The 27983-nt window shown below is 42.8% G+C and overlaps 1 protein-coding gene across 1 annotated transcript; it reads left to right on the top strand.

Moving 5' to 3' along the window:
• The first annotated feature begins 125 nt into the window (after positions 1–125).
• Positions 126–27983, top strand: zcchc24 (zinc finger, CCHC domain containing 24). Its single transcript, XM_079168773.1, has 4 exons — positions 126–569; positions 3865–4065; positions 24299–24463; positions 27743–27983. Exons 1-4 carry the CDS (start codon positions 330–332, stop codon positions 27854–27856), a joined length of 720 nt encoding a protein of 239 aa, XP_079024899.1. The 5' UTR covers positions 126–329; the 3' UTR covers positions 27857–27983.

Here is a 27983-nt window from a genome sequence, read left to right as displayed (position 1 = left end):
GACGCTGATTGGCCCGCGTCCTCGGTGACGCAGGGCCGTCCTCATTACATATCCAAAGAGTCTCTCTCTGCCCCGCTGCAATAAAGGCAGATAGCGGACCATGGGGAGCAGGGGGAAAAACTTTCTATACTGACATGTTAGCGCAATGACTGTTGAGTAACATCTGACTGGGACGAGGCTCCCGGCGTGAGGAGGACAGGGCCCCTTTCGGCAAGAAAAAAGGAGCACTTGCCATCTGCCGGGGAACGAAAAGCAAGAAAAGGCAAAAGAGTTGAGACCAGTCCAAGAAACAGCGGTGGAAAACCCAGTTTAGACCTTTGAATTGAAAGATGAGCTTGTTGTCTGCCATAGACACGAGTGCCTCCGTGTACCAGCCTGCGCAACTTCTCAACTGGGTCTATCTCTCCTTGCAAGACCCCCACCAGACCAGCGCCTTTGACGCATTCAGACCCGAACCCAACTCTTCCCATCCGGATCTCGGTTTCAGCAAGACTCCCGCAGCGGCGGACTTGAGCTCTTCCCTGAACTCCAACTATCTCAACAACTTCTTTCAGCTGCAGCGGAATGAGGTGAAAGATGGCATGCAGCATATATGTATATTTATATGTATATTTATATATCTGAGAGTGTTTCCGACTGTCAGATTGGTGGTTGAATTCATAGTAAGAATCCGAGTTGGGTTGGTTGATCAGTGGATTGTTGCACGTCTGTGCCGCAAATGTTTCAGCATGTACAGCATGGGCTATTCTGGTGGGATATGCATAACCGCCATGATATTTCTAATATGGACAATTAATGAGTCTTATTAAATCAACATGTCAGGGTATTATCCATTTGACTATTGTTGAAAAACACTTTATTGGTCAAGTATTGTCTAATTTATACAACACAAGAAGTAGCTATCCTGCTGTAAATATCACTGCAAATAAAGGAATAAATCATGGATATACTTTATAGTGGCACTGTCTTACTATCAGTAAGGCAGTGTCACTACAAACTCACTTATGAGCACCTTAGTTATACTCTAACTGCAATATGTTTGGGGGGAATATAAATTTAAGCCGATTAAAGCTTAAATAAGCAAGTAAGATTTCACTAGATAGTTCGATAGCTAAAATTACATTCCCGTTCCAGGCTAATGTCATTTAATAATCTGGGGTAAATCAGTGTGTTTTCATGATGCTGATGAGTTATGGTTCAAATTAAAGGTGTTTGAATCCGACATGTCTGTGATCAGAGAGGTAAAGAAGCACAGATGGAAATATATCCCCCTGCACGCCTCTGTCTGGAAAGAGCGGGCCACTGCAGCCTCCTGCTGAGGTCTGCTGCCTTCTGACTTCTTCAAATAGACCAGGTTGTGCAAACAAAATCAATCCGTGTTTGAATATTGTCTATTTTTGTAGCTGAGTGTAATTTTAGGGACAAACATGCTGATAATGTGTGCAGGGGGGGGGGGGCAAACCTGATACTGCAGACTATACTGTGCAAAAAGGAGCCCCACCACCACACTCGCACATACATATATACAGCGCACACACACAGAACACTGATCACATCCTGCGGTCAAAGTGGTAGTGTAAAGACGATACAGCATGCCTCCCAGTGTGTTGATTACACTGCAGTTGAGTTTACTGTGTTGCTCTGTGTTCAGGAAACTGAAGTAGTGGATGGATGGTGTATCCACCATCTAGAGCCAGTGTCCATTATTATGGTGGTAACCATAGAGGCCCTTTGAAGTCATTTAACATGAAACAGTCCTCTGGAAATTGGGTGTGCACATTATACATTACACGCAATTGTGTAATGGCATTCAATCCGCATGAGTATAAGTGTTTCAAACTGAGGGAACACATACAGTCTGGAAACAGTTTAAGGGGTGGGGTGGGGGGGGGGGGGGGGGGGTTTTGGGGGCATTTTGCAACTTACGATACTGGCTAAGCCAAGTAAAATAAACCACTGCAGAGATTTGATGATGAGATGAGTAATGTGAAAATGGAGTCGTTTTTGCAGCGAAGGATCACACAACAGTCCACTTAAAGTGGAATAATGATAAATTAATGAATTGGTTGTTGATTGGAAACTTTTGTGGTTTCCAAGTATTCTTACCGCAGCCTGATCCGCTGACCGCTTTATGTGACTTTTGAAACCATTCTAGGTTAATCTAACCCCAAAGTCATTTATTCTACCTTAAATCAGTCACCACAGTCCTGGTTTAAACATGTCGGCGTGTGATTAACCCCTGCAGTGTGACACCTCATCCCTGGCCCTGTGGAAATAGACAAAGATCTGCTACAGTTGTCCAGCTCACTTGGACACGCACTGACTGGTAATGATACCAGTTTAGTTCTCATTGTGTTGGCCAACGCATACATGCACATCCATCGCCACACATACACACACGACCTCCTGCTGAGTCTCTCACTCACTCACTCACTCATCACTCACTCACACGGACACAAGAAAATAAACAAACTCTCTCTCCACCATTAGCAGATGTGTGTGAAATCAGTTTCCTTTGGGCTGACAGGAGGACGTTTCAGGCCAAACCGAAGAAATGGGAGAGGAGCATAAACTGAGAAAAGTTTCCTGTTTTATATTTCTTAAAATAATTTTACAACCTGCATTCGGTTTTAAGTTGAACAAACACACAAACATGCACGCTTCCTGAAGGAGAGGTAATATAATACACAGAGCTAAAACACATGGCAGATGGAAAACTTGAGAAAGTTCGGAGCCGTAGTACTTGATTTACGACGACTACATGTAATAAATGAACATGAGTTTTAAAGCTGGAGCTGGTTAGCAAGACAATCTCACAGCCCGCAGATAAAGATTTGGCTTTCAGCCCTGGCCAAGTTGCCAAGTCTAAGGTTTATGTGCTATCCAACATTCAATGTTGATAGCAACATATTTCCCAGACATAAACCTGTGGAGGAGGAAGAGTTTATATGTGGCTTTCATATGCACTCACTGATGTTTTCACATGTGGGCGGTGTCTCAATTATTTGTCATCAGTCTAGTAAAACTATTAAATGTCAAGGCAGATGACAAGTTGGACTGTTTGTTTAGCAACTTGTCAACAGGGGCTAATTACCTGACCATCTGAAAATAAAGAAAGCCTGTGCTAAAATCAACATTATTTCACCCAGAGGTCAAACCCTGTCTGTCGCTTCTGGATTGTATTTAAACAGAGGAAGACACAAACGAGAAGGGAAATAAGGGCCTGCAGCCCATGCTTCCCCTGTTTTTAATATTCAGAGGGCACCCTCTATGAATTCACTGGGCCCTGTGGCATGCAACGCTGCGCTCTGTGGCTCCGAGCAGACTACAAACACTGACCATGGCTAGTTTACCGCCAACAGTGCATGGTGACATTGCTGATGTTCCACAGGCTGGCGAGGGAACATGCCTCCCATCTTGTTTACCATGAGTCATCCCTCTGTAAAGTCCTGTCTTTCTCTGTGGACATGCTCAGTACTTTTCCAGCTCATGAGCACAGCTGGGCCTCTCGCCAGATGTTCTGAATTTAATGAGAGAAATGATCATGGAGGGTATTTTTTGGTGCAACAGAAAATAGGACAGAGAGCTCTCAAAGAAAACTGGTGATTAATCTCAGCATTTTTAACACTCCAAAACCAGAAATGCTATATTTTCTGTTTTTTTCTATGCTTTTTTCTATGCTTTCCTGCAAACTGTAACTTAACAACTTGTGCTTTACGAAACGGAGAGTTGGGAATTCTATGTGAATTGAGTGTGAAGGTCTTCAAGAATGTTCTATATCTTATTCGAAATACATGATACATGACAAGTCATAGACAGAAGAATTAAAACTGAACCTTTTCTGATGTTCTTCTTGCTTTTCAGGCCTTAAACAACAATGTGTATAAGAATGTGTCACCCTATGGCTCCCTGAACAACATCGTGGATGGACTCAACTCCCTGACGGACCATTTCTCAGACCTTTCCCTTTCTTCAGAGCCAAGAAAACCAAACAAAAGACCCCCTCCCAACTACTTATGCCACCTGTGCTTCAACAAGGGCCATTACATCAAAGACTGCCCTCAGGTGAGACTCGTAGCACGCATATTTCCCTTAATCTAACTCTTGAGATGACACAAATAGCTTGTATTGCCATAACTGTGTGACTTTAGACTTCCTCAGTGTCTTTTCATCTACAAGCCAATGATGGCACTAAAAGCGGTGCTTGCTCCGGCCAATGCCTCTCTCTCTCTCTCTCTCTCTCTCCGTCTTTGGCTCTGGTCTGACCTACTTGTTAAACAGGCTGGCCTCTGTCTTCTGTAGTCATGTGTGCGCGTGTGAGTGTGTGTGTGCTAGTGTGCATCTTAACTGCCACAGCATTACACCACAAGAAATCAACCGTTATAACCACAATGAATTAACGTGTAGGACTAGTTCGAGGGTCAAAGGTGAAACTGTCATTTCACTGGATCATCGTGTTAGCATGCTTTTCTAGAATCAACCAAAAACATTAACTAATACAGAAAATGTCTTTTCTGACATGGAACTAAAGATAAAGTAATCCACAAAAATGACATTTGCAGGTTAGGAGCACACTAATGTGTGACAAATTGGGTCTCAGCAGTTGTTCCCTAAACTCATCTTGGAGAGCACCTGGAGAATTTTGGGTTTTGAATGATCCTTGCCAATTTACTTTCAATCAGGTCTGGGTAGAAATGTCTATTTTAAGAATAAGGCCCTGGTTGGGAGCCTGAGTGGCTGCTACAGGTTGATGCAGGTGTGCGGTCACTCAACATCTAAATGAGAGAATTAAGAACTTGTGCTTATGAGTTTTGTGTTCATGCGAGGGAACTATAGCCTAAGTAGAGTGATGTAGAGTTTGCAGGAGTTGTTGAAGAAGGATTGGACTATGACATTTCTGTGGTGGATCTGTTATTGTGGTGTTATATAGCGCCTTGTAAAAGGCAAACACCATTGCTGGGACCGTGGCCTGGAAGTGATCTGATTTCATAGGAAGAACACAATGTCACTTTCCCTCGGAATTGTGGGATCTTTACACAGTGTACTTATTTTGCTGGACTCACGGTGCTTTATAATCTCCCCTCTCTCTCTCTCTCTCTCTCTCTCTCTCTCTCTCTCTCTCTCTCTCTCTCTCTCTCTCTCTCTCTCCTATTTCTTCTCTCCCTTTTCTTGGGTGAGGTGCAATAGTCTAAGCCCAGCCCTGAGTTTCTTTTGCATGGAATAGTAATGAGGAGCAGATGTGAGATTAAAATGCTTTGACTTGCTTTATGACATATGATGACTGGTCTCGGGAGGTCTGTAAATGACCTGTGTGCTGATGAAATATCTCCTGGACAGCTTCAAGCTGCAATGTGAGGGAATTAGATCATCTATTGACAACTCCAACGGGAATTTTGGGTCTTTGTTTGGGTCTTTGTTTTTCCCTTCATGTAATGCTGTAGTTGTTGACGTGATGATCAAATGATACTGATACTCAATGTGGGAGCAGGGGTGCATTAAGTAATACGTCATCTAGTGTGTTTATCGCCTTTTCTCGAACCCGCTGTGTACATTTGAACTGATCTTCTTCACTGTGCTATTCGGAAATGAAAAGGTTGTCACTGTAAAGGCTGTGAAATCAATCATGCTGTAGATGTAAGCATTGAGGGGCGGACCTCAAAATCACACTCAGCCGTCTTCTGGTTTATATTTCAGCTGTTCGTTAAACTGCCAACAGTAACTCAGAAAGCAGAAAAGTCTCCAAAAGGCCTCCGCACCTCCACAGTTCAACACCATGTCAGTTATTTAGGTCTCTCCTGGGCTTTTTTCCCCTCCGTAAATTTACCTTCCATTTGTGTTACATCACTTACACTATTGCCCAGTCACCTGTCATTACGTGCCTCTCCTTACTTCACCAGCCGAGGACCCAAATAACAGACGTGGCACATGCCTTGCAATCGGAAACATTGTTTTTAATGGCAAAAGAGTGTTCAAATGACCTATTAGCCGAGACGTGAGTCATTTTCCGAACAATATTTTCTTGTCCTACATTATCGTAACTCTGTTTCACAAGGTGCAGTGAGCACTCGTGTGCTCTCGGCGTTTCTGGTATCTGCCTGCACTGGAATGCATGTGAGGATGAATGTGTCCCTGCTAATAGTGTGTACTGTTCAGCGGTGCTTTGCCAATGAAAACAGAGGCTCCTGCTTCGCAGAGCGCTGCTAAGTATGTCATCCAGGTCCGGCATGGAGAATCACATTCTGATGATTTGTACAGTCTTTTACTTCATCACAACATGTGTTATTGTGCTATGACTAGGGAAAGGAAAAAGGGAAAAGGTATTTTAAATCATAATATAAGGCCGGCGATTAGCTGTTGTCAATTGAGACTTGAAAAAAAAATTGTTTGAGTGTTTGACGAGGTTCAAATGTGTTGACTGAATCCTGTGATTTTTTTACAATATACATTTGGATTTAGATTTCCTTGTATCTGTTTATATGCTTTGAAACCACCTTACCTCTGCCAAAGTTGACTTCTTTTTCGCAGCTGAAGGAGAGACAAGAATTTAGTCAGTGGTGGATCCATTACCTTAGTCACTGTGGTCAATGGTTTCCCTCTCCCTTCCACTGCTTGGCTCTGAGAGAATAAGAGACAGGCAATTAAATAGTTGAGGTTATCAAAGTGTTTATCCATTACTTGCCATTTAAGAGCTTTTTTAGTTATAACATGTTAATATTGGAATCACACGGAGGAAGCCTGTGGCTGTGCTGAGAGAATACATTTTTTCAGGGAACTCTTGGTAGTTGAGTGAAAGCCACAGGCCTGGCAGCAGCTGCCCAATGCGCCCTGTCATGGGGAGAGAGGTGTTATGTAAACTGGCTTTTATTCGGAAAATGAGGTCGCTCCCCCAGTTATGAGCAGAATGCCCCTCACTGCCACGCTTTGGCCCCCTTCCAAGATGTCTTCCACTTGCACTCATGATTTGGTTCTGTTCACTGGACTAATCCTCTCAACAGTTGGCCCCACCTCTGGTCTGAGTGATCAAAATGATTGAATGACATCGTCTTGCTATGTCTCCCTATAGAAAGATTAACTCATGGAAAATGTCTTCGCCGGAATGCAGGTTTGTGGGTATGTGGGGGTGGCTGTTGCTGCCGCTGGCTGTGTGTGTGCTGCCGTGTGTGTGCTGCTGTGTGTGTGCTGCTGTGTGTGTGCTGCTGTGTGTGTGTTTTATGTGCGTCTCTGAGAGTTACTATGCCCCATTCCAGGTCGCAATGCATTCCCCTGGTTCAGTCCTTCAGAATTATATTTTCCTGGACATGTTTTTTTTTATTTCTCTTTTTCCTTTTCTAAAAGTGCAACAATCAAAGTTTACGTTACACAATGATAAATAAAGAAACTCCCATCAGGACAATCCTACAACCGTCATTTATATTCAAATGTTGTCCCGAGCAAAGTGATGTATGATATCCCGCCCACTTCAAGCCAGTGAGAAAAGCACAAACAAAATATATAAAGAAATAAAGCTGTTTCAAACAAATGTTCATGTAGGAGCTTATTGTAAGAAGCTGGGTGAGAAAATATGTTTCTGGGCCTTTTAAGCAACAGTTTGACATTTTGGGAAACATGCTTATTTGCTTTCTTGCCACAAGTTAGATGAGAAGATTTATTCTTTTATTTGACTTTTCTAAGGATCAAACAAAGGAGATATGTTAATTAGTGAGCTTTATAGGACAGAGCCATGCCAGCTGTTTGCCCTTGATTACAGTCTTTGTGCTAAGCTAAGCTAACCAGCGGCTGCCTGTGAACTCATACTAAATGAACTGACATGTCCGATGTATCAATCTCATATAACGCTCAGCAAGAAAGCTACTAAGCATTTTCCCCAAAATGTTGAACTTTTGCTTTACAGGCCACTGCACGATGAACGTGTTTGAGGCGTCTGCATATTTGTCATTGCTTAGATTGCATAGATACGGATGAACAAGACCATGGCGACGGACAGATTTGTCTTTTTTGGCCCGCCGTGTGACAAATTGAATTCATCACGCATTACGCCAATGACTTAATCATGGAATGTGCTGTATGTATCCATTTGTACAGAAGAGCAGGACCAAGAACATCAAATTGACTGTGTATAACAGAGACATAGAGCTCATTGATACACATACAGAGCATAATAATGTGTCTTTTGTTCAATGGGGTTTAAAAATGTGTATATATATATATATATATACACACACACACACATATCGATATATAAATATATATATCGATGTCAGACTTTACTCGTTCTTCCTTTGACCTCTCCTCTACTTATCTCTGTAGTTATATCTGACTTGGCTCAATGTTTACAGGAAGTTGACATGGACCAAAATGTGTCCAATGACATACATATATATATATGCTGATATTTAACTGAATCATTCAAGTTACTGTGCTCTCCTTATTGCATAAGGATGGAGTTCAAAAGGAACTCTTTTTGATAAGTACAAGTGCTGCCATTTCCTCTCATCCCAGTCCCTGTCAACCAGTCCTCCTCCTGCATGCATCTGATCTGTATCTGTGACCATATGCCAATAACCGATGGACCTCACACCTCAGGTGGTGGTAATTTCAGCAGCAGTCTGTCCTTTGTGACAAATGGTCACCATAATCTCCCATAACAGTGTCAACACGGAGACCTGAGGCGAGCTGTGAAGTGAGGGCCTCTTCACACCAGAGGCAAATCGCACTCTGAGTAATGTGTGACTTGACAAAATGTGCGCTTTTTTTCTTTGGTTGTGGTGATAAACGTAATGACTCGTCATTACTGCGGCCCACTTTGACTACACCAGCGGTTGTTGTTTGGTTTTAAATCCTCCACTTTGCCTTCGACGGAGCACTGATCCATTGCCGAATTGCTTAGCAGTCATGCTGGGATAATTGTGCAACCACTTTGTTTTTTATGTTTCAGTTTGTTGTTGTACTAGGTGATGTGGGTAGAGTAGAGCGGTAATGTGTCAAATACACACAAGTTTATAATTTCACAGCGGTACCTGTGTGCTTCACTCTTGGAAAACAAGTATCTTAGAGGAGCAAATGGGCCACTTCCCTACTTCCTAACCTCTTTCCGGCGCCCTTGCTCGGACCACCCACCTACCAACACGGCCTTCATTTTGATCGCAACTACACATCTATAAATCATGTCTTTATCTTGCGTGATTGTGACGCTATCGCCTTGTCAGAATCTGTCCACAGACATATAAACACCTGGCAAAGTACACAAAAGCATCTCTGTTGTAGTTCCTGCAACAGTAGGTGTCTCCAGGAGCACATTTTACCGTGATGACACACACAGACTCGCAAGGTGAAAACAATACTAGTCACACGCTGGCACGGCTGGCAATTAAAGTTCTAATTGAATCAGGTTGAGGTCTGAAGATGAGTCTCTCTAACTTTTCTCAATCAAATTAATTCTGAGCAAGACTTTAAGGGGTGTAGAATAGAATAAACAGGTTTAAGTGTTTGGGGCACAAAATAAATACTTGAGGATACCCACAACATCTATTTTTTTTCCTGTCCAAGTGTTTTGGGTACGAGTAATTTGTTATTCGTAAAAAAAGTGCAAGTGCTCCCATGGTGTTATACTGTTGGCCTTTCAGCTGGAACAGTTTAAGTGCCTAGCTTGTGGGCAACTTTGTTGTTTTTTCCCAGCTGGCTCTGGTATTTCAGCCAAAACGAGTGTCTCTCCCTTTGCAGACAATTTGGTTCCTAACCTGTAGCTTCCTGTAAAATTCAAATTTTTCAATCAACAAAAAAAGCAGCATAATCTGAAGTCCGGTTTAACATTCCTATGTGCAGTTTCTATTCCAAATTCAGAACAGCTCCGCCTCAAGCCTCCGACAAAACATTTGTCAAATCTTGTATTGGAAACATGCTGTTAAATTGTCTACAATAGCTCGATTGCGCTGTTTGATAGTTAGTACAGTGCTGATTATTCACTAGTTCAACAGATTGTGTGGGCTTAACGTAGACAGAGACGTTAGCTGTCCCCTGGAGGCTAATGTTCCTCGGAGGAGAAAGAACATAGATTCAACATCTGTCCTTTAGCTTTTCTAATCTCTATTTAACAAACCTGCTGCCTTTACTGAAAGATATCTTTAGGGGAATCATATATTTACATTTTCCTCTGCCTCCAGCAGCTGTTTTCTGTCTTGTCTTTGTTTCATTCTCTCTCTCTCTCTCTCTCTTTTTATGCATCCTGCAGTTTGTTAACCCTGTCAATAAACTATCTTTCAACACCGCAGTCACACTTCAACATTTGTCATGAGACAATGTTTCACATTTTAGCCCCGTGATCTCTGTGCCCACGGGGCCAACTCTGACATGGCTGCAGTTATCTGTTGTGGCAGGCCGTGAGTTTGGATGTGTCACTGTCGTGGCATGGAGCTCCGTCAGGCACAGAGAGGGTATAGTTCCGAAGCTTCACATTGGCACAAGAGTTGAGAGCCAGTGAAAGGGGAGAGGGCACTTCCCCTGAGAGGAAATCAAAGTTAAAAGAATGATAAAAGTGCGGTTTCCTGCCAGCTGGTTTGTGTTCTGTACAGAAATCCCATTCTTCCTCTGAGTTTTTGCTGAGACAACAATCGCACCACTTCCTGTTTTGCTAACCGTGACACCTATAACCCCATCTCTGGGAGGCGTTGCACTGTTACATGAACCGTAGTCAGGTGAGTTTAGTGCTGCTCTCGGATTAAATGCTGGAAAACGGTGAAATGACAATGGAAGCTCCAAACTCATCCGGAGAGAGTTGTGTGAAGACACAATAAACTGACATAAAGCTCTCATCTTTTCCTCGATCAAAAGATGTAATTAAGCTTCTTTCTAGTGTATTCTTTAGCTTCAAACTAAGGGTGTGTTTTCTAAATTGTGCTTAAGTTGGAGTTTCTGATATAATACTTTGTTATATGAATATTTGTCCTGTGACTCTGCCGAGCCAGCACTGCAAGGATGGAGTTAATACAAGGAAATAAACAATAACGTGTTTGGGGCAGTTGCTCCTCACAATGCCTTATGTAAGCTTGTCTCTGCAGCATGAGAGAAACCAGGTCACCACTCATTTGAGAATCTAGTCTCTTTATGTGCTTCCTCTATTATTTTCTTTATGTCTTATAGTACCTCTCTACTGCATGTCAGTCCACGAAAACATCAGGCTGTTAGAAAAATGACGGCACTAAAGAATGATGGCAACAACTTTAGCAATTACTTGTACAGTAACAGCACTTTAACTGGCGTTCTTAACACAACTACAGTGTCATGGGGGTCAGCAGCCATACACTGAGGCCTCAGGAACTAGAACAGGATGGAGGGATCAGAGGGTAAGGGATCAGATTTTCACGACAGCATGATGTCCTGTTAGCATACCAGGGCCAGAGGGTTTTGTTAGCTCATAGTAAATGTTAATGTCCCCCCCATATATATACAATATATGTCCATTTTTGATGGTTCTAACCTCTCAAATTGGATATTTTGCTGCATTTCCTGGCCTTACACAGTAAACTGTATGCCTTTACGGCTTCTGGAACATGATGGGCACTTTTCACTGTTATGTGATGTCCAAATGATCATTCAATAACTTGAGAAAATAATCTGCAGATGAATCAATAACGATAAAAAGTGTTATTTTCAGCCGCAGATGCAGCATTTTGGGTTCAGGTTAAATCTTTTGTTCTCATGCTGTTGTATAAAACTTAAATACTAAAGGACTAATTGCCAAACCACTTTTACAGCTGAATATCGCAGCTAATTGGAATTCAAACTACCTGATTAAGCTTCTCTACTTACAGACACTTTACATGAAGTGTTTACATTATCCTCTACACCTTACAGCGGTTACCATTTTCTCCACTTAAACTTTAATTAGCGAGCCGGAAAAAAGTAGAGGGTGAAATGGATTTGGAGTTCGACACACCAAACCACCGGACTCATGCACTCACATCAGACTGGCAACTCAACATCATGCCTCTCTCTACAGGGTTGATCGCTACGCGGTCGAACTAATTGCTCCTCATAGCAGCACCGATTCTTGTCACATGAACCACAGAGATCCTTAAGGGATGTGAGACAGACTGACAGAGAGGACGGACAACCGGACGGACAGGCAGAGACACTGTGAAGCTGCGAGTGCTGGCACACAGGACTGGGTTTGGTGTCAAGAGATCAGGGACTGACACTGCTGGCTTTGTGTCGCCCTTGAATGGGTACCTTAGGGAGAGACTGCGGTTCTGAATGGGCACCATTGGGGAAAGCCCAAGTGGTGGGAATGGAGGCTGGTAATTAAGGCAGTCATTGTATGTCTGTAAGATCTGCTAGACAGAAAGGTCAGGAAGGCAGGCCTGTATTGTTCCCCCAGCAGGGCCCTCACTGCATTACAGTGGGGCGTCAGACTCGAGTATGTTTGGATAGCGCCTTGGATCTTGTTGGAATTGCAACAACAAACCATACAGGCGGCCCTATATAGTCTGCTTGTCTATATGTCAACATATAGACTATAGGGGCCTCTTCTGTGGTTTTAATGTAACTTTGTTTTCTCTCGCTCTCTCATTATGCGTACGTATCTTGATGTCCTTCTCTGGCAGGCAAACCCATGGAGCTCCATCGCTCTCAGGAGTCAGGACTGTGTTGACCTTTGCTTAAAACACAGTTGTGGTCAATAAGTGACGTTATGTGTACTTAGTAGAAGTGAGCAACGTTGGTGCAGACATGTTTTTGTGCTTTTGGAGTGCTAGTTCATAAGGTATGTGGATACCTTATGAACGAGCACGAGAAAGATGTTTGTCAAGGAAAAATACTTTTAGAATTGTACTATTAGATTTACCCACTTTGTTACGGTCATGATGTGTTTTCTATAACTCAAGTTTAATTGTAGGTCTCATGCAGCGCTCCTGTAACTTTCAAGTGAAAATAGATTTTTTGGTGACTGCCCCCTTCACTTACTGTAAAAAAAACAACCCTGCATGTCATTTAGAAACACTTTCTGTCCCTCCGCTCTGTCTGTACGCACTGCCCTGTAGTGTGTCGGGAAAGTTTCTGGCAGGGATGAGGGTCGGGGGGAGGTGAGCCATGGGAATGTTTTTACAGGGTGACCCCTGATCTTCCTTCCAGTCGCAGCAAAGGCTCCGAAGGCCCAGCGTCTGTCTCCGAGAGTGAGTGGGGACTGCCATGTAAACAGATCAGGCTTATCAGGGATGCTGGAGACATCTTGTATCGGACAACTTTTCCCTTGTCATAGTGTCATAGCGGATAGGCCGCCGTTCTCGCTGTTAAAAAACACAGATGTGGCCACTACCTGTCAACGCATTTTATTTTTGAGGAGTTATACAGAGAAAGAGCCTTCATAGCAAGAGCACTGAGAAACCATATAGGGCCATAGGTCCAATATAGCATTTGACACCAAGTACCACTGAGATTAGCAACACACGTGTGCAGTATATCTGGCAGAGGGACTTACTGAAATATACAGACACACACACTCAGGAACACATCCACCACAGGCTCATACATGCAAACATAGACAGCAGAAGCATGAACTTCCTGTGACAGACGACAAGATGTTGTGTGCACCTCTGTTTGCCCCCCGGTCCACCGCCAAACCTGCTCTTGTCATTCACTGAACTGGTAACCTAATGCTGTTGTGCAGCTGCACAACTCGTTGGGATTAGTGGGACTGAGGCTAAGTCCAAGGCTAGGAGAGGGCAGGGGGGGGCGGGAATTCACACCCACGGCCCCACTTAGCATTAGCTCGTAGCGCCCTGTAAATAGGGTGAGTGTAGGAGTATGGTAAACTTGTCCTATATCTGTAAAAAAAAAAAGAGGCAGCCTCCATTTTCAAGCCGTCGGTGGAACCAAGCTTCTGGGTTCAACCAGGGCAGATTCCAAGGCCTAGTTGGCCCGTACTTGTGTTTTCTATGAATGAAGAGTGAAGAGGGAGAATGAATTCTGTCAAAAACATCAGTTTTAAAACAAGAGATTGTTTTTGGTATGAAGTAAAACACCCACAGGATTGACTCTCAGGGGTATCTATCAGACATCCAAGAACATGACACCGAGATCCGTGGCAGATTAGGGGAGCCGGGTTCTGGAAATCTAGGAATCTGGGAATAGGGTTTTGGCACAGAGCACGCTGGCATGGTGATATGCTTCTGCAGCTGTCTTGGACACTAATGACGTGGGTCTGTTACTGAGGAGAAACAAATTGACCTACACACACAAGAACACATGTGTGCACACATGGCATATCTATATTGCCTGCATGCATCGAACAGAAAGCCCGTCAAAAGAGCTGGGGAGTAAGATGAGAAATTAGAATAATACTGGTCTGTCTGGGCACCAGGGGGAATTTGAGAGTAATCAATATATTTTGGGAGGAGTTTCCTTGAAAGTAAATATCCTCTCATTATTTTCTTGGGCAGAATCAAACAACAACTCATAATACAAGACCTCCCCCTCCAGTTTATAAAAACAACCACAAATTGCAGGTCACCAAATTTAATTTGTATGCAATAACATCATTAAAGACGACTTAGCTGAGATTTGTTTTAATCTAAAGCAACAGATCACCATATTGTGTCAACCATGCCAATATTTTTTCACGATATAATAATTGAAAGCTGCATTGTTTCCCAACTACTGGAATGTGTTTATGTTCCTTTTCCTAAAGCCCAGCCACTGACAGAAAATCTATAGTCGAAAGTCACAAACATGGAAAAACTAATCTTATCAAACAAAACAAAAAAAGCTCTTTTGGGTGTATTTTCTTTGTTTTCTGTTTTTAGTGGAGATTGACATCTAGTGTGTTACTTCCGTCATACAAGTTATTTTTATTACTACAAAAGTGCAGCAATCCTACCTACAGTTACTTTGTTTTATTTGAAAGGGACAACCACAAAAAGAGTTGAAACAATAACACGTTTATGATCCAGCATGCTGCTCTTGTAAATACGCTTTTACATTTACTCGGTGGGTAATTGATGACATTTTAAAGCACTAAATAACTTTTTTTTGATATTTTCTGGCACAGCCTCTCCACATATCTACATGACTGACAGCTGTGGGATGTTTTATCTTTGGTACAGCTGTCTTGATTTACCTTTTCCCTGTGTGATATCTCAGCATGTCAAAGAACAGACCAAACATACGTTTAGCTCGGTACTGTTACGGGACTTCACCAGTATCTGAGAACATGTTAAACCTAGAATCTTGTTCCGTTTTAAGGTCATTACAGAAAGCATTTTGTGTGTGTGTGTGCTGTCTCTTCCAGTAGAACACACACACATACAGTACATAGACACAGTCCACTTACTCTGTCAAGCAGAGACCATTTCCTAGAATGAACTATTTTGGCGTCCCCACAGAGCTGGAAATGGAATTGTGGTTATTCTTTAAAACAGTTGTTGGTTGTCCTCTTGACATCCTCCTCTCTGTATCACAGTGAGATAACAAACCCATTTATAATGACTCGTGCTGTCAGTGGTTGAACCCAGAAACCCACAATGGAAAAACTTGTAACTTAATTTAAAAAATGTATTAATGTCCACTTTAAATAGACTGCACTGGTGTCAGTGTTTCAGGTCAAATACGGGTGTGTGATCCTTTTAGGAAGTGTTGCCTGTTCAGATTGAAGTTTTTAAATAGCTGTGGATTTGATTAGATACGGTGGTTGTTATAGTTCCTCGCCACATAACACTTCGCTTCACCCTGTTTCTGCTGCTTCCCTCACACGTGAGACCTGGGACGGGATAAATGCAGCAAATGCACAAATGCTTCACGGGCACATTTAGACTTGGAAACAACTGGGATGTGCTATTGTGAGTAAACTGCTTTTTATAGTGTAATGAAATGTCAAGCACATATGAATAGCTAAAATAAAGAGCTTCGCGAATATGAAACCTTTTTTAAGAATAGCTCCCTGACCCACATGGGTGCAATGCAGGTTCAGACAAGTGCTAGTTGACTAGTGATGGGAAGTCATATCTAATGAGCTCACGTACCATTTGTTGACTGGCGTTAGAATAAATAGTACATCCTTGTCAGTGAGTCTGTTTTATCGATGGATAATATTATAGGTTGACAGTTAACATGTGAATTGAAGTGTCAGGTGTATGTGTGTCTGTGTGTGTGTGTGCATATTAAGCTCCCAGTCAGAGGGAAGTGTTACAAATAGCTTCTTGAAAGTAGCACTGTTGTGCCAGCTCTCTGCTTGTCACCACACTTGCAATGAATGAGGTGACTGAGTAACCAGTACATTTAGATAGCTTTAAATCTATTAAAGCACCACTTTTTCTCTCAATGTACCTCAGTGATATGGAAATGATTGGACGTGGAGGACAGATTATATGATTCATTACATTTTACATGAAAGAAATAAGCAGAAGTGTAAGGTTGAGATTATGTGCGAATATCTGTCTAATTTTAAGACCGTATGGTTTAAATGATCATTTCTTCATGTTGATTAACACTTGTATGGCCTTGGTGTTGTACTGTGTAAGAAAAAAGTTGACATGAGTGGGATAAATGCATGCATTTGTGCGCTCGGTGGCTTGTGCATCAACCCAAAGTGTGTGTGATTGTGGTTCACGATTGTGTAATGCTGAGGTTTATATTTAGAGAGAACTCTGCAAGATAAGAATGCTTATCTCAGCAGTTGTAGCCGTGGAGCTGTGAAGCAACGGAGGGAATACGAGCCACAGTGATCTCCACCATTATGGCGACCATAAGTCACTGCTGTTTTCTAACTAAATATGTAGCCCCGTATAGCCACACATGCATATTTTTGTTGATTGGGAGTATTGTAAGCCTGATTATCTACGCAGGAAAAGGAATAATGCTATAGTGCATGAGCAAAGTGAAAACCACGTCCATGGTGAAAACATCCATGTCCATAAAGTCTCATAACAAGCTTTCCTTTCTGCTGTAACAGGTTGCAGACACAACTGCAAAACCCTGCTTTGCTCTGTGGTGTGTGTTTACAAGCATCATAGAGTTTGCTAAAGTGTGAGGTTCGGTGTTTAAAAGCTCCATGAACCACATTTTAGAGGTTTTAGCTGTACTGAAAAACACCAAACCACATGATTGATAGATATATGGTTACTTAAAATGAAAAGTTCAGGAAATATTTCCTTGTTGTGTCTCAGAGAAGGATCAGGCCCGATTGATGCTTTGATCTTTCTTGATGTTTCACAGAGGAGAACCAGTTCTGGTTTCAACCACAGCCAGGTTCCTGACTCTCCCCCATGCAGCATTCATCAGACAGACCGCTCAGGCCAAAAACACTAACTGAAACCACATTAAAGCAATTAGAAGTCTTATCAGAAATGCTACGCTTAATGAGCAAACCAAACACAAACTCCAAAAGACTCAGAGCTAACATTGTGGAGTGAACCCCATCCGCTCTATCTGTAAATCTATGTCTTTCTGGACTGCAGCTAAACCAAATAAAGATCCTGAGATGAAGACACAAGAGCAGACACAGATATGTGCATGGACACGCTCAGTGTGTGCGCTCACGCGCATGCAGAAATGCAATACACACAGGTTCTGGGCTGGTTTGGTGTGCTTGCGTTGCTCTCTGAGTGATGCCCTGGGGGATGCGGAGAGGCAGAGCGAGGCCTGAGCTCCTCCGCTGCTCCTTTGTTTACACTGATGGTTTCCAGATGCTAGCTAGGGATCGGAGTGCTACGGAACGCTGGGGAGCAGCTCAGCAGTTTGGGGAACGTGCCAGCGAGCCGAGATTGAGGCAGCTCTATCTGGGATACTTGAAAAATGAAAAAACACGGCTTTGCTTTGTAATAACTCGGCAATTGTTTGCAAAGGCTGAGAAAGTTTGAGAAGAGTGATTATGAAGTATCATTACGTGGTGATCTTAAATACGGAAGTGTCACAATGTCCTCATTTATTAGGTGGACAAATATCACGCACGATGACGTATTAGGTCATTTTAAAACAGCAAATGCTGCAAACACACTCTGCAATGTCAAAACCACACAAAACAAGAAAAGAAATCCAACAGAAACCGCTGCGATATTCAATCAACACAGCGGAAGTTCTCCAGGCCTCTAGGGGGAGCGCTGAGAGGATCCGCTTGATTTTTGACCTGAGATAGCGACCAGACGTTGTGTGTCAGTTGTGTGTGCGTGTTGTTGACTTTGCATCGGTTTCAGTTGCACCGTGTTTGCTGTTAATGTATCGTGTTTTTCCTATGTAGAGCGTTTCCATTGTTGTAATTGTTTGGGGGATTTTTCTATATGTGTTTTTAAATTGGCATCGTTTCTGAAGCTGCCGCATGTCTCTCCCCTTATTGCCCTTGTCGGCCACCGTAGAATGTTGTTATAGACTGAGGTTCATTGTGCTCAAGTGAAGGCAAATTTATCACTTAACGGCAACACCTGTTCCTCCCGTCACTTTCAGCCTCAGCCAGTTTTCTTTACAGGCATTAGAAAGAGACAGCTGCACCAGCAAAGGAGCCGTCTAGAGAGAGAGGGAGAGGTGAGAAAGATGGCAGCGAAAAAGAGAGACCCACAGAAAACAGTGGCTGTATTTAGAGCTTGTAGTGCATGGTGGGATTGATAAATAGTCCCCATAATGCACCTGGCTGAGGTTCTGGCATGGCATTGGGGCTGTTTAGTCCAGCAGCGGAAACAGCCAATAAGAAAAATGCTTGTTCTGTGTGCAGTGAGACACAGCTGAGGTAGTGACAGTGTCATTCCTGTGAGAGACTCGAAGCGGTGGCCATCTGCACGCCCTCACTTGGCCCTCAGTTCTGACTGACAGTCTGATGACTGCATCCTCAGATCTTAAGTCGCTGTGATGTCAGATAACGCGGGTAGTGATCGTCAAGGACGCGAGGATTTAGCTGAGAAACAGAGTGCTTTTTGTTTTCTTTCTCTATTTTACAAGGTGCCATGTAGAGAGGAATACCACACCAGATAACGTCATGTGTGAAAGCATGTGACTTTTCTGCATATTTTTCATGTTCTGAATTGCCGTGGTGTGGTCAACCCAAAGCAAACTGTGCACTATAAACCGTGAAAGTATTATTTGTCCCGAATGACCCGACAAGAGTTTCTGGTGTGGTCTGACAAACAAGCCTCAGGCTATTCCTTTTGCACTTCCTTTATCCGGTGACTCACTGACCTGTCAGTGATCAAGCAACTCTACTGTGACACGTGATAGGAACACCAAATCATGCAGAACAATCACATTATCATAAATAATATCAAATCTTGTTTACTGGAAGAAAGAAACTTGGCTTAGATATGAGGCGTTACTTTGTTTTACGGTTTATATTAGAGAGGGTTACACACAAGGACACATCTGTTTCCTTTATGTTGCACTTAAAGCTTTTGTCTTTTTTTCTTCATCTATGAATCCAACAAACCACCTATTTTGGAAATGTTTAGGTTTATTTGAAGACATTCCAAACACCTAAAGACTTGGCGTTATTCATATTAAAGCTGAGCTGCATTTGCCAACAAAGACCCTGCGCTCCAAATGCAAGCCAGAAAAGTGGTTGCATACAATTACTACCAACCCTTTCCCAAAGCCTCAATGTTGTTTTACCCACCAAATCCCTTGTTTTCTCATAGAGGCAGGCAGGCAAACCGCTGAATGGCATCTAGCATTCGCATAAAAACCCCAAGCTCGGCTGTCAGCGCTGTCTCCTCGTATTTGTTGCCTGTGGACTGACTGTGGGCAATATGTGGAGCCCAAACCAACTGTAGGTAGAGGTCTCCCTTAATATGACCAGTGAGTATGAAATCCCATATCCACAACCTTGAAAGAAGCAGTCTTTTAGAATGATTACTTTTAGGTTTGGCTTGGAAGGGACGTCTAATATTAAACTAACCTATCCTGTTGCTGGAGACAGAGGATTAAGGGTTCAGGGTTGTGTCTGGTGTCTGTCCACTGGTCATTACTCTTAGCCTGGAATGTCAGATCAACACTAATGCAAGATCACCGTAAGGCCTCAGACAGCGGTCTGGACCACTTTCTTTTTTTCTTTTTTATCCAGTGGTCAGGGCACTAGAGCAGAATTTCAAGATGGTTTTGTGTGCAAAAATGATATTCAAACTGCAATTTCAGAGTCAGCTGCCTGGGCTGCATACCGTGTAATCAATTTCACGGTTTTACCTGAATTACCCTTCACAGTGGGTGTCGTCTAGACCGGGATCGCTCACTTAAACACGCCTCTTCCAAATTCGGTAATCTACCTGCAACAAATTCCTAATATTGTTCTGTTTGTACAACGTATGGGTCTTTAAAATCCCCCCCCCCCCCCCCCCCCCCCCCCAGACAATCGTCTCCACATTCCTCCACATGATAATGAGTCCAATCCACTGTAGTTGTGGCCAAAGCTAGAGCGGTTAGTTAATGCTCTCTCTCTCTCTGAAATGTATGGCCTAATTGAAAGCAGAGCAGCAATTTTACGACGGCTCTCGGTGTTTCTCGTGTTCTGCCCCTATGGAGGCCATCTGCTTTGGATTTAGAATTCCTCCTCTCCTTTCTCCTTTCTCCTTCTCCACCCTCCTGAGAGAGGCTGATCGGAGGGTCTCTCCACAGTTGGCTGGAGCGACTGTTGGGCTTGTGGTATTTGTCCACTTTTACTTTTCTGTGTGTGGATGTTTGGAGTGTGATTCCAGAGGAGCAGGAGGCTGTTTCACGTCCAACTCGGGCGTTAATTCTTTCCCAATATTAATGAGCTTTCTTCTGTTTCTGTTCATCTTGTTCTCTCGCGTCTCATGGTTGTGTCCCTTTTTTTGTTTTATGGCCTCTTGTTATTCTATTTAATGCAGTTTGTGAGCTCATTAATCCTGCAATATAAGCCAAAGAATGATCTGTGTCCTTGTAGCCGGGCTAAACACTGAGTGGGAGTAGTGCAGGAAACAGTGTGCCGAGACTTTCCAGTTGTGTCTCAAGAGTGCATGAAAACCTGTGGATGTGGAATTTGTTGATAGTGTGTGTGTGTGTGTGCGTGTTTTTGCATTTATGTCTGAGTGTTAAAGTGGACAAGAGGAGAGAAGGACATTGTGTATGGCCATGTTGAGATTGCATCAGTGAATGTGTGTATCACGTGTGTATATGCTTCATTTAACAGTTCACTGACCCAAAGTTTGTGTGCGTGTGTGTGTGTGTGTGATATGACGGGTTCATGCTGGGATCTGGACCAAAGGAGGATGTGGTCAACTCGTTGTGTGTTGTGGAGCTGCACGGTCTTCTCTGTGGACACTGTCCTCAACCCACACGCTGACCCTTACCTCACTAGCCTCGGGGACATAAACTAACATTGACTCAATGCAAAGCCGGCGCTGGCGAAGTGATACGACAAACACGGCTTCGCCATCTCCCGGCACGGACTACATCAAACGATTCGCTGTTTCAGAGCTTTGTTTTTCCACTTGACGGACACCTAAAATGCCCTAAAAGGCTCCGATATGTCCATTTAGCTCTTACTCTGGCACCAGCTTGAATGGCTTTATTTGTAGAGACAAAGGAAGAGAAAACACAGCCTCCTGTGCAGGCTCATCTCCAGAGTGTTTGTGTGGTGTGATGACGCAGATCCAGTAAATCGGTCATTGTACTGTGTGTATTTTTGTATTGTGAAATGGTTTGTAAATGTTGCTTTAAAGGCAACTTAGCGAAGTTATTTTCCTGGAAATCAAGCCGAACGAAAACATTTGCTCAGGTTTTGATTTGTAGTCCTCTGCACCAGTGTACATGGAGAGTTAGGCCTTGTATGTATATATGCATGTATGTAAGCGAAGAAAAGCTTCCGTCATTAGCTGCTGCCCTGAATCTAGCCCCAAATGTCTTAGCCTGCCTCAGCTAACCGTGGTGGCATTTGTTCCCTCGTGTTTGGGTGTCCATTAAAATGTGCAATACCAACTGTGCCTTGTGAAGTTTATTACTTCAGACCTCCATGAGAGGCAATGTGTTGCAATGGCCTGAAAACAACTGACCACAATGTCACAAAGTACAATAGTCAGCCTTATAAGTCCAAATAAAGACGACTTATTTGGACATTACTTTGCAGTTGTGCAAACTATATTTACGTGTGCAGTATGTAAGGCAGAGGTGATATCATTTACAGAAAAACTTGGCTCATTCAATGTTTTTTCACTTTGTTTTTGGTGCATGTTTACCAACTTACAACTGCATTAATTTGGTGTTACTCAAAAGTAACACATGTATTTCCTGTTAATCAGGTTGCTACTAAACCCAAAGGCATTCAGTTTACTATCATAAAAGACAATGAAACCAGTGGAAAGTTTTCTTTAAAAAAAAAAAACGTTACGATCAAAAAAGTTACTGACAAATCTTCTGACTATTGACCAATAAATGAATCATCTTTCAGCTACTTCTTTCTTGTATTTAAAAACTTTATTAACCACTTTTGGAAACAACTGAGCAACCTAATCACCAAGATTGCATCTACTTCTTCATCTGGACTGGATGGATAATCCATCTGCTGTGTGAACATCAGAGGCATCTTCAAATTGATTGCAGCGTTTTGTGTCTAATGTGAAAGCACTCAGCTGCAGACGGAGCATGACGTGCAGCCAAAGGCCAGACCCTGGAAACAGCATGGAGCTGGAGAGGAATGGTCATGAGGATGAGTGCTGTTTCTGTCCTGCTGAGTCCTGGCTGCAGTATTGCGGAGAGATTCTTATTTCTTTTACATTTGAACAATGGGAAATTTGACTATGTTCACATTTCCAAATGAATAACGAGGGTTAAGGTCAGACCACCTGGGTAGTACACCTGGTGCTCTGATCAAAAGTTTATTTTTAAACAAATAAATCAGATTTATTTATTATTTATTTTTTTATTTGAATAGTCTTACCGCAGCAGAAACCTCAAAAGTGATGTTTTTTCTTATTTTTTAAGATTGAAATTGGCAGAATGTTTGTTGGCTCATCGAGTAACTAGATCATTTTCAACAAAATGCTGCCATGTCATTGTCTTTGAGACGGCCAAAACGATTGTGTGAAGACAGCCCTGTCAGTGTGTGTACACCGGCGTTCTGCAGGCCAGCAGAAGTCCGATTTTCCAGCCAGCGTTGCTGTCACAGTGGGAGATGCGAAGCTGACAGTGGGGTTGAGGTCATGCTGTTGATGGGGCCAGATTGAAGCACAGCCGCTCATACTTGCTGGTGCCGGTGCAAACTGCTGACGTCTGTAAGGACGGCGCCAGATGCTCCCGATTAAAGTTCCTATTACTCACACATGGGTTGGGACAAATAAAGGGAAGACCATGGATACAGGTTGTACCCCTCACTCTCACTCTCACTGCCCCATCACCCCTACACCCCTTCCAAATCTGCAGCCAACGCTAAAGTGATTATGAAAAGAATCTGCAGGCTTGCAGGAGAATCATGAGTGGAGTGGACAGGTCTGATTTCACTTTGAACGCAGAGAGAGACTTTCCTAACCTTCTGGAAGGCTGCCATCAGTTACATGCTGTGTATTCAGATTACTTATTTCTGCCATATCACATTTCCGTCTGCACATGAAAGCCTTTTTTTTTTAAAGTTTGACACAAAATAGCACGATTCCCCACTACTTTTTGTAGATTTTTGTTTTTTACGAAATCACCTCTATCCTGGGATGACAGTGACTAACACGAGGCAGATGGAATGTTTTGGGATGATTTTTCTGTATTTTCTTTATGATGATGGGGTTTCAAATTGATAATGACAAGCCCAGTCAAACCTACTAATCAGTATACATTTGGGTTTCTTTTGGCAGGACGGAGGACAGTTTGTGATTTACCCTTGTGATGACATCAGCAATACGTTTGTCTGTAGCATGCTTTTAGAGAAAAAAACTTTTCACCCAGGGCTGTTATAGTGGCCGAAATAAAGTTGCCAACATGAAGTCATTGGCGCGGCTCCTCCCAACAATATTGCCCTCAGGCTTGTGCTTTTTCATGGCTGGCTGACAGTTTGTAATCATCTCCCTCGTGAGAATCAGAGGAGTAATTTACCACAGCTGCAATAGAAGTAAATGTCAATTACACAGCCACATATTGTTCCAATATTGTGTTTAGGAGTGTGCGCTATGATGAAGTTCAATATACAAGCGCAACAAGGATGGACACGCCCTGCTGTCAAAAGCTCAACATCCGTTATCGTCCAAGAGATTCTCTTAAAAATGTCACTCTGAACAGCAATGAATGGAAACATTCTGCACTCCTAAAGTTAAATTGATCAGGTCAAGAATGTTGAAAGTATTCATTTCCCCACATGTGGATGCATTTTATTCACTCACACTGTTCTTTACAGGCCAGACCCAAAGGTGAAGGGCTGACACCCTACCAGGGAAAGAAGAGATGCTTCGGAGAGTATAAGTGCCCCAAGTGTAAGAGGAAGTGGATGAGTGGCAACTCCTGGGCCAACATGGGACAAGAATGTATCAAATGCCACATCAACGTCTATCCACACAAACAGGTACCTGCAATATATCACTCCCTGGGAATTTGCAGTGATGTCTTTACGTAAAGAGAAAAGTTGAAGTGGTAGATTGAGTCCAGACTGTGGTTTGCGTGTCTGCATATTGTCTTGAGGATATTCCAGATGGCCTCATTAAAACAGAATAACAATCACACCACTAACAACTGCTTGTTCCTCTTTGGTAATAAACCAACACTGAATAAACTGATTTAATTTCCTGACTGATAAAAGTTTTGGATTGTTTCCTGAATGTCAATGAATATTTAAAAAAAAAAACAATGTTAATGTCTCACAGACGCAAACTCCCTCTGAGATAATTGAGGCTTACAGCTTCAGGGATTCCTCTCATATTTAATAATGCAAAAAAAGTTCATTCATATTAAACAAGATACTGTGGCGTGTTATTCACAACAGCAAACACTGAGCTGTCTGCCTCTAGCTTAACCTCGGATTTTCCTCTCATCCTGTTGACTAAAGCGATGGACCGCCTGAGAAAAATCCACTCTGCTTTCTTCAGCGAGAGATATATTTATCCTCAACCCTTCATCTTTTAATATTTATGCTTTTCCACATTCTTCCAATTCCACTTCCTGAAATAAAGTTAGGATTACTCCTAGAAGCCCTGCTCGTTCTCTGAATACCACGGAGGGCCATGCTCCACTCCGCTAACACGTACACAGAATGAAGCAGGAAAGGGACGATGCTCGACAAATTTACCCGAAATGTCTGGCGAGAAGTCAAAATCATTTCCAGACAATGGAAAGTTTAAGGTGCAGTATACGGGATTTGGGGGCGTTTGTATTGCCCCTCAACGGCTCTTAACGAGGCGACTATGTCAACAAAGCAAAGGAAAAACTCGGATTACAACACACACACACACACACACACACACACACAGAGGGAGAGCGACTTCTTTCTCTGCTCAGGAGGACATTACTCAACTATATCTTGCTGCTGATGAAACGTTGCACATGTAATGCTGAATTTACTACAATTGTTTATTATTGCACTCATTACTTTTGTCTGTTCATTTGCATCTTCACTGGTGTGAGATCTTAACCAAGAACGTTACTATACTCTTTTAAAAAAGCCTGGGTGGAGGACTGGAGTCTTGTGGCAAAGCTACACACAGTCAAGCAAATTCCCTGCATTTGCAATGTCACCCACTTAACATATTTCCCCCCTGTCAGCGTTTGAAACGGACCACTAACCTCTGCGTCCTCGAGTATCAAAGAGTTCAGCCTCTCAGCAAGGCTCCCTCCTGGCCCTGCGGATTCCCATAAATATCCTGAATATGTATTTTACAATCCCATCCACATGCATAACATATTTGGTGGGGAATATATTCATTTTGGTTTAAAACTAATTCCGTCAGGTATGATGGTGACATGTCCCCCTTCCTTTTCAAAATTAGATTTTTTTGGTCCCCCTGTACTTTTACAGCTTGATTTACTCACTGATTGAACTCAGCTGTGTAACATTTCAGTGGATTTGGTTGCAGTGGGCAAAAGTAAGTCTCCGCAAATCTTCTGGTGAGTTTAACCTCGCTAAACTTTGACACATTCATTTTCTACGTTGCTCAAGCCGTCCAATCAATTCACCTTTTAACGATTAAGCTAGCGAGCATGCTAACTGACAGTTAAAGCTATTTAAATGACGGTTAGTAAGCTTGCTAGCTCAGAGAACTCTTTGTTGAATGAAATTATGTCAAATCCTGAGAACAAAATGTCAATAAATGTGTACAGAGACAATAGAAAGGAGCTCTGAGAGCTGTATTGACTGACTAGTGCTAGCATGTACTAGCACGTGGCTTGCTCGTGTGTTAGCTGTTAGCTCGCTAACTACAGTAGTTCACTATCTAGGCCTGAGAGGAGTCACTACGTCACCAAGCCTCAAGGACAACCAATTTCACCAACATGATACACGGACGAATTCTGCTTTGCCACTTCCTGTTGTGACCGGCCCTTTGCTCTTTGTGAGGACTGGGTTGTAGGAGGTATTCTTTGTCCCCCTGGATTCGCCTTTCAGGCCACATAGACGTTGTCCTGACCTTGTGTTCAGTGGAAGCTTTGCAGACACTACTTAAGACTTTAAAAAATATCACCACATATAACTATTTTGTTTGTTGTTGTCTGATTGACACCCATTAAGCCAAAACATGTATATATATATATATGATTCCTGCTTTAGTGTCAAACTATACCATAAAAAACTAGAGACCATCTTGCAAAGGATGACCGTGACGCCAAATCAGTCCATGGGCGTAAAATGGGTGGCCAATGGCCTCTTCCACACTTCCTAGCCCCTACATCCAGCGCCCTTGCTCAGACCACTCTCATCTTCTAACTGCCTTCATTTTTTTTAATCTCAAATACACATCTGTAACGTTTTGTGCATAGTTGCGCCACAAAATCGGCCCACAGACGTATAAACACCGCCTCGCGGCTACGCCTCTCTTTTCACTTTCTCCAAATGGAAAGACCTCAGACTTCAGCTTCAGCGCTGACTCGACTGAGCTTGAGTTTCTCGCTCAAGGACACTTCAACAGGGAAGATGCCTGCAGCACAGGGGCTTGAAACCCTGTACCTTCTAACTGCTGACAGGACCTCATAAAATATACATCATATTTTCCAGCTTTTCTCAAGGACCTGATGTCTTTAAAGCACCGATAGTAAAGTCGTAACACTTCCTGGCAGACTCATTAGTGGACGACTGATATATCTCTCTGTAGTGACCCATGGTAACCTGATTTCCTTTAGTTTCCCACTTTGAATAAATAGCAGTTTTGTGAAAAAAAGAAAGAAAGAAAAAGCCCGAACAAGAAAAGAACAATAGATGACAAATAAAATGTTCCAGACAGATTGTTAAAATAACCTTGATATGTGCTTCCCCAGATAGATTCCCTTCGTCCTCGTGATTAATCCACGAAAGTCATTGCTGTAGCAGTTTGCTGATATTTACATACAGGTCATCAAGATCAAAATGCTGGATACTGGATCTTTTTCTTTAATACCAGGTTGTTAAAGTGTGCTTCATGTTTCCAGAGCTAATGGCGTGCTGCCATATCTCTGCAACTAATTGTGTTTAGTACACGTCTGGTCTGTGAAGAATACGCATGACGTCCGAGGCCAAAGTAGTTAAGCGAATAGCTGAGTTGAATCTGGTTCCAGAGAAACTGCGTTGCATAACTCAGATGTTTATGTGTGTGCTGCTTGGGTTTGCTTTCTTCATGACTTTCTTTATGACTCATTACTGGTTCTCTGTTTGTTTTCTCAGCGCCCTTTAGAGAAGCCGGATGGCCTGGATGTTTCTGACCAGAGTAAGGAGCACCCCCAACACCTGTGCGAGAAATGTAAAGTCCTGGGCTACTACTGCCGCCGTGTGCAATAATCCTCTTTATTCAGAGTCAGAGAGCAACTTGTGTGTCCCTAGTCCTTATAGCTCATCCTCCATCAAGGCTGTTAACTTCCTCCCCTCACTTCCAGGTTTCCCTCATCCCTGCCCTGCACACAACATG

Source organism: Pholis gunnellus (genome assembly GCF_910591455.1).
Source record: "Pholis gunnellus genome assembly, chromosome: 11".
Taxonomy (NCBI): domain Eukaryota; kingdom Metazoa; phylum Chordata; class Actinopteri; order Perciformes; family Pholidae; genus Pholis; species Pholis gunnellus.
The sequence above is the reverse complement of the archived record's forward strand: the minus strand, read 5'-3'. Positions and strand labels throughout refer to the sequence as shown.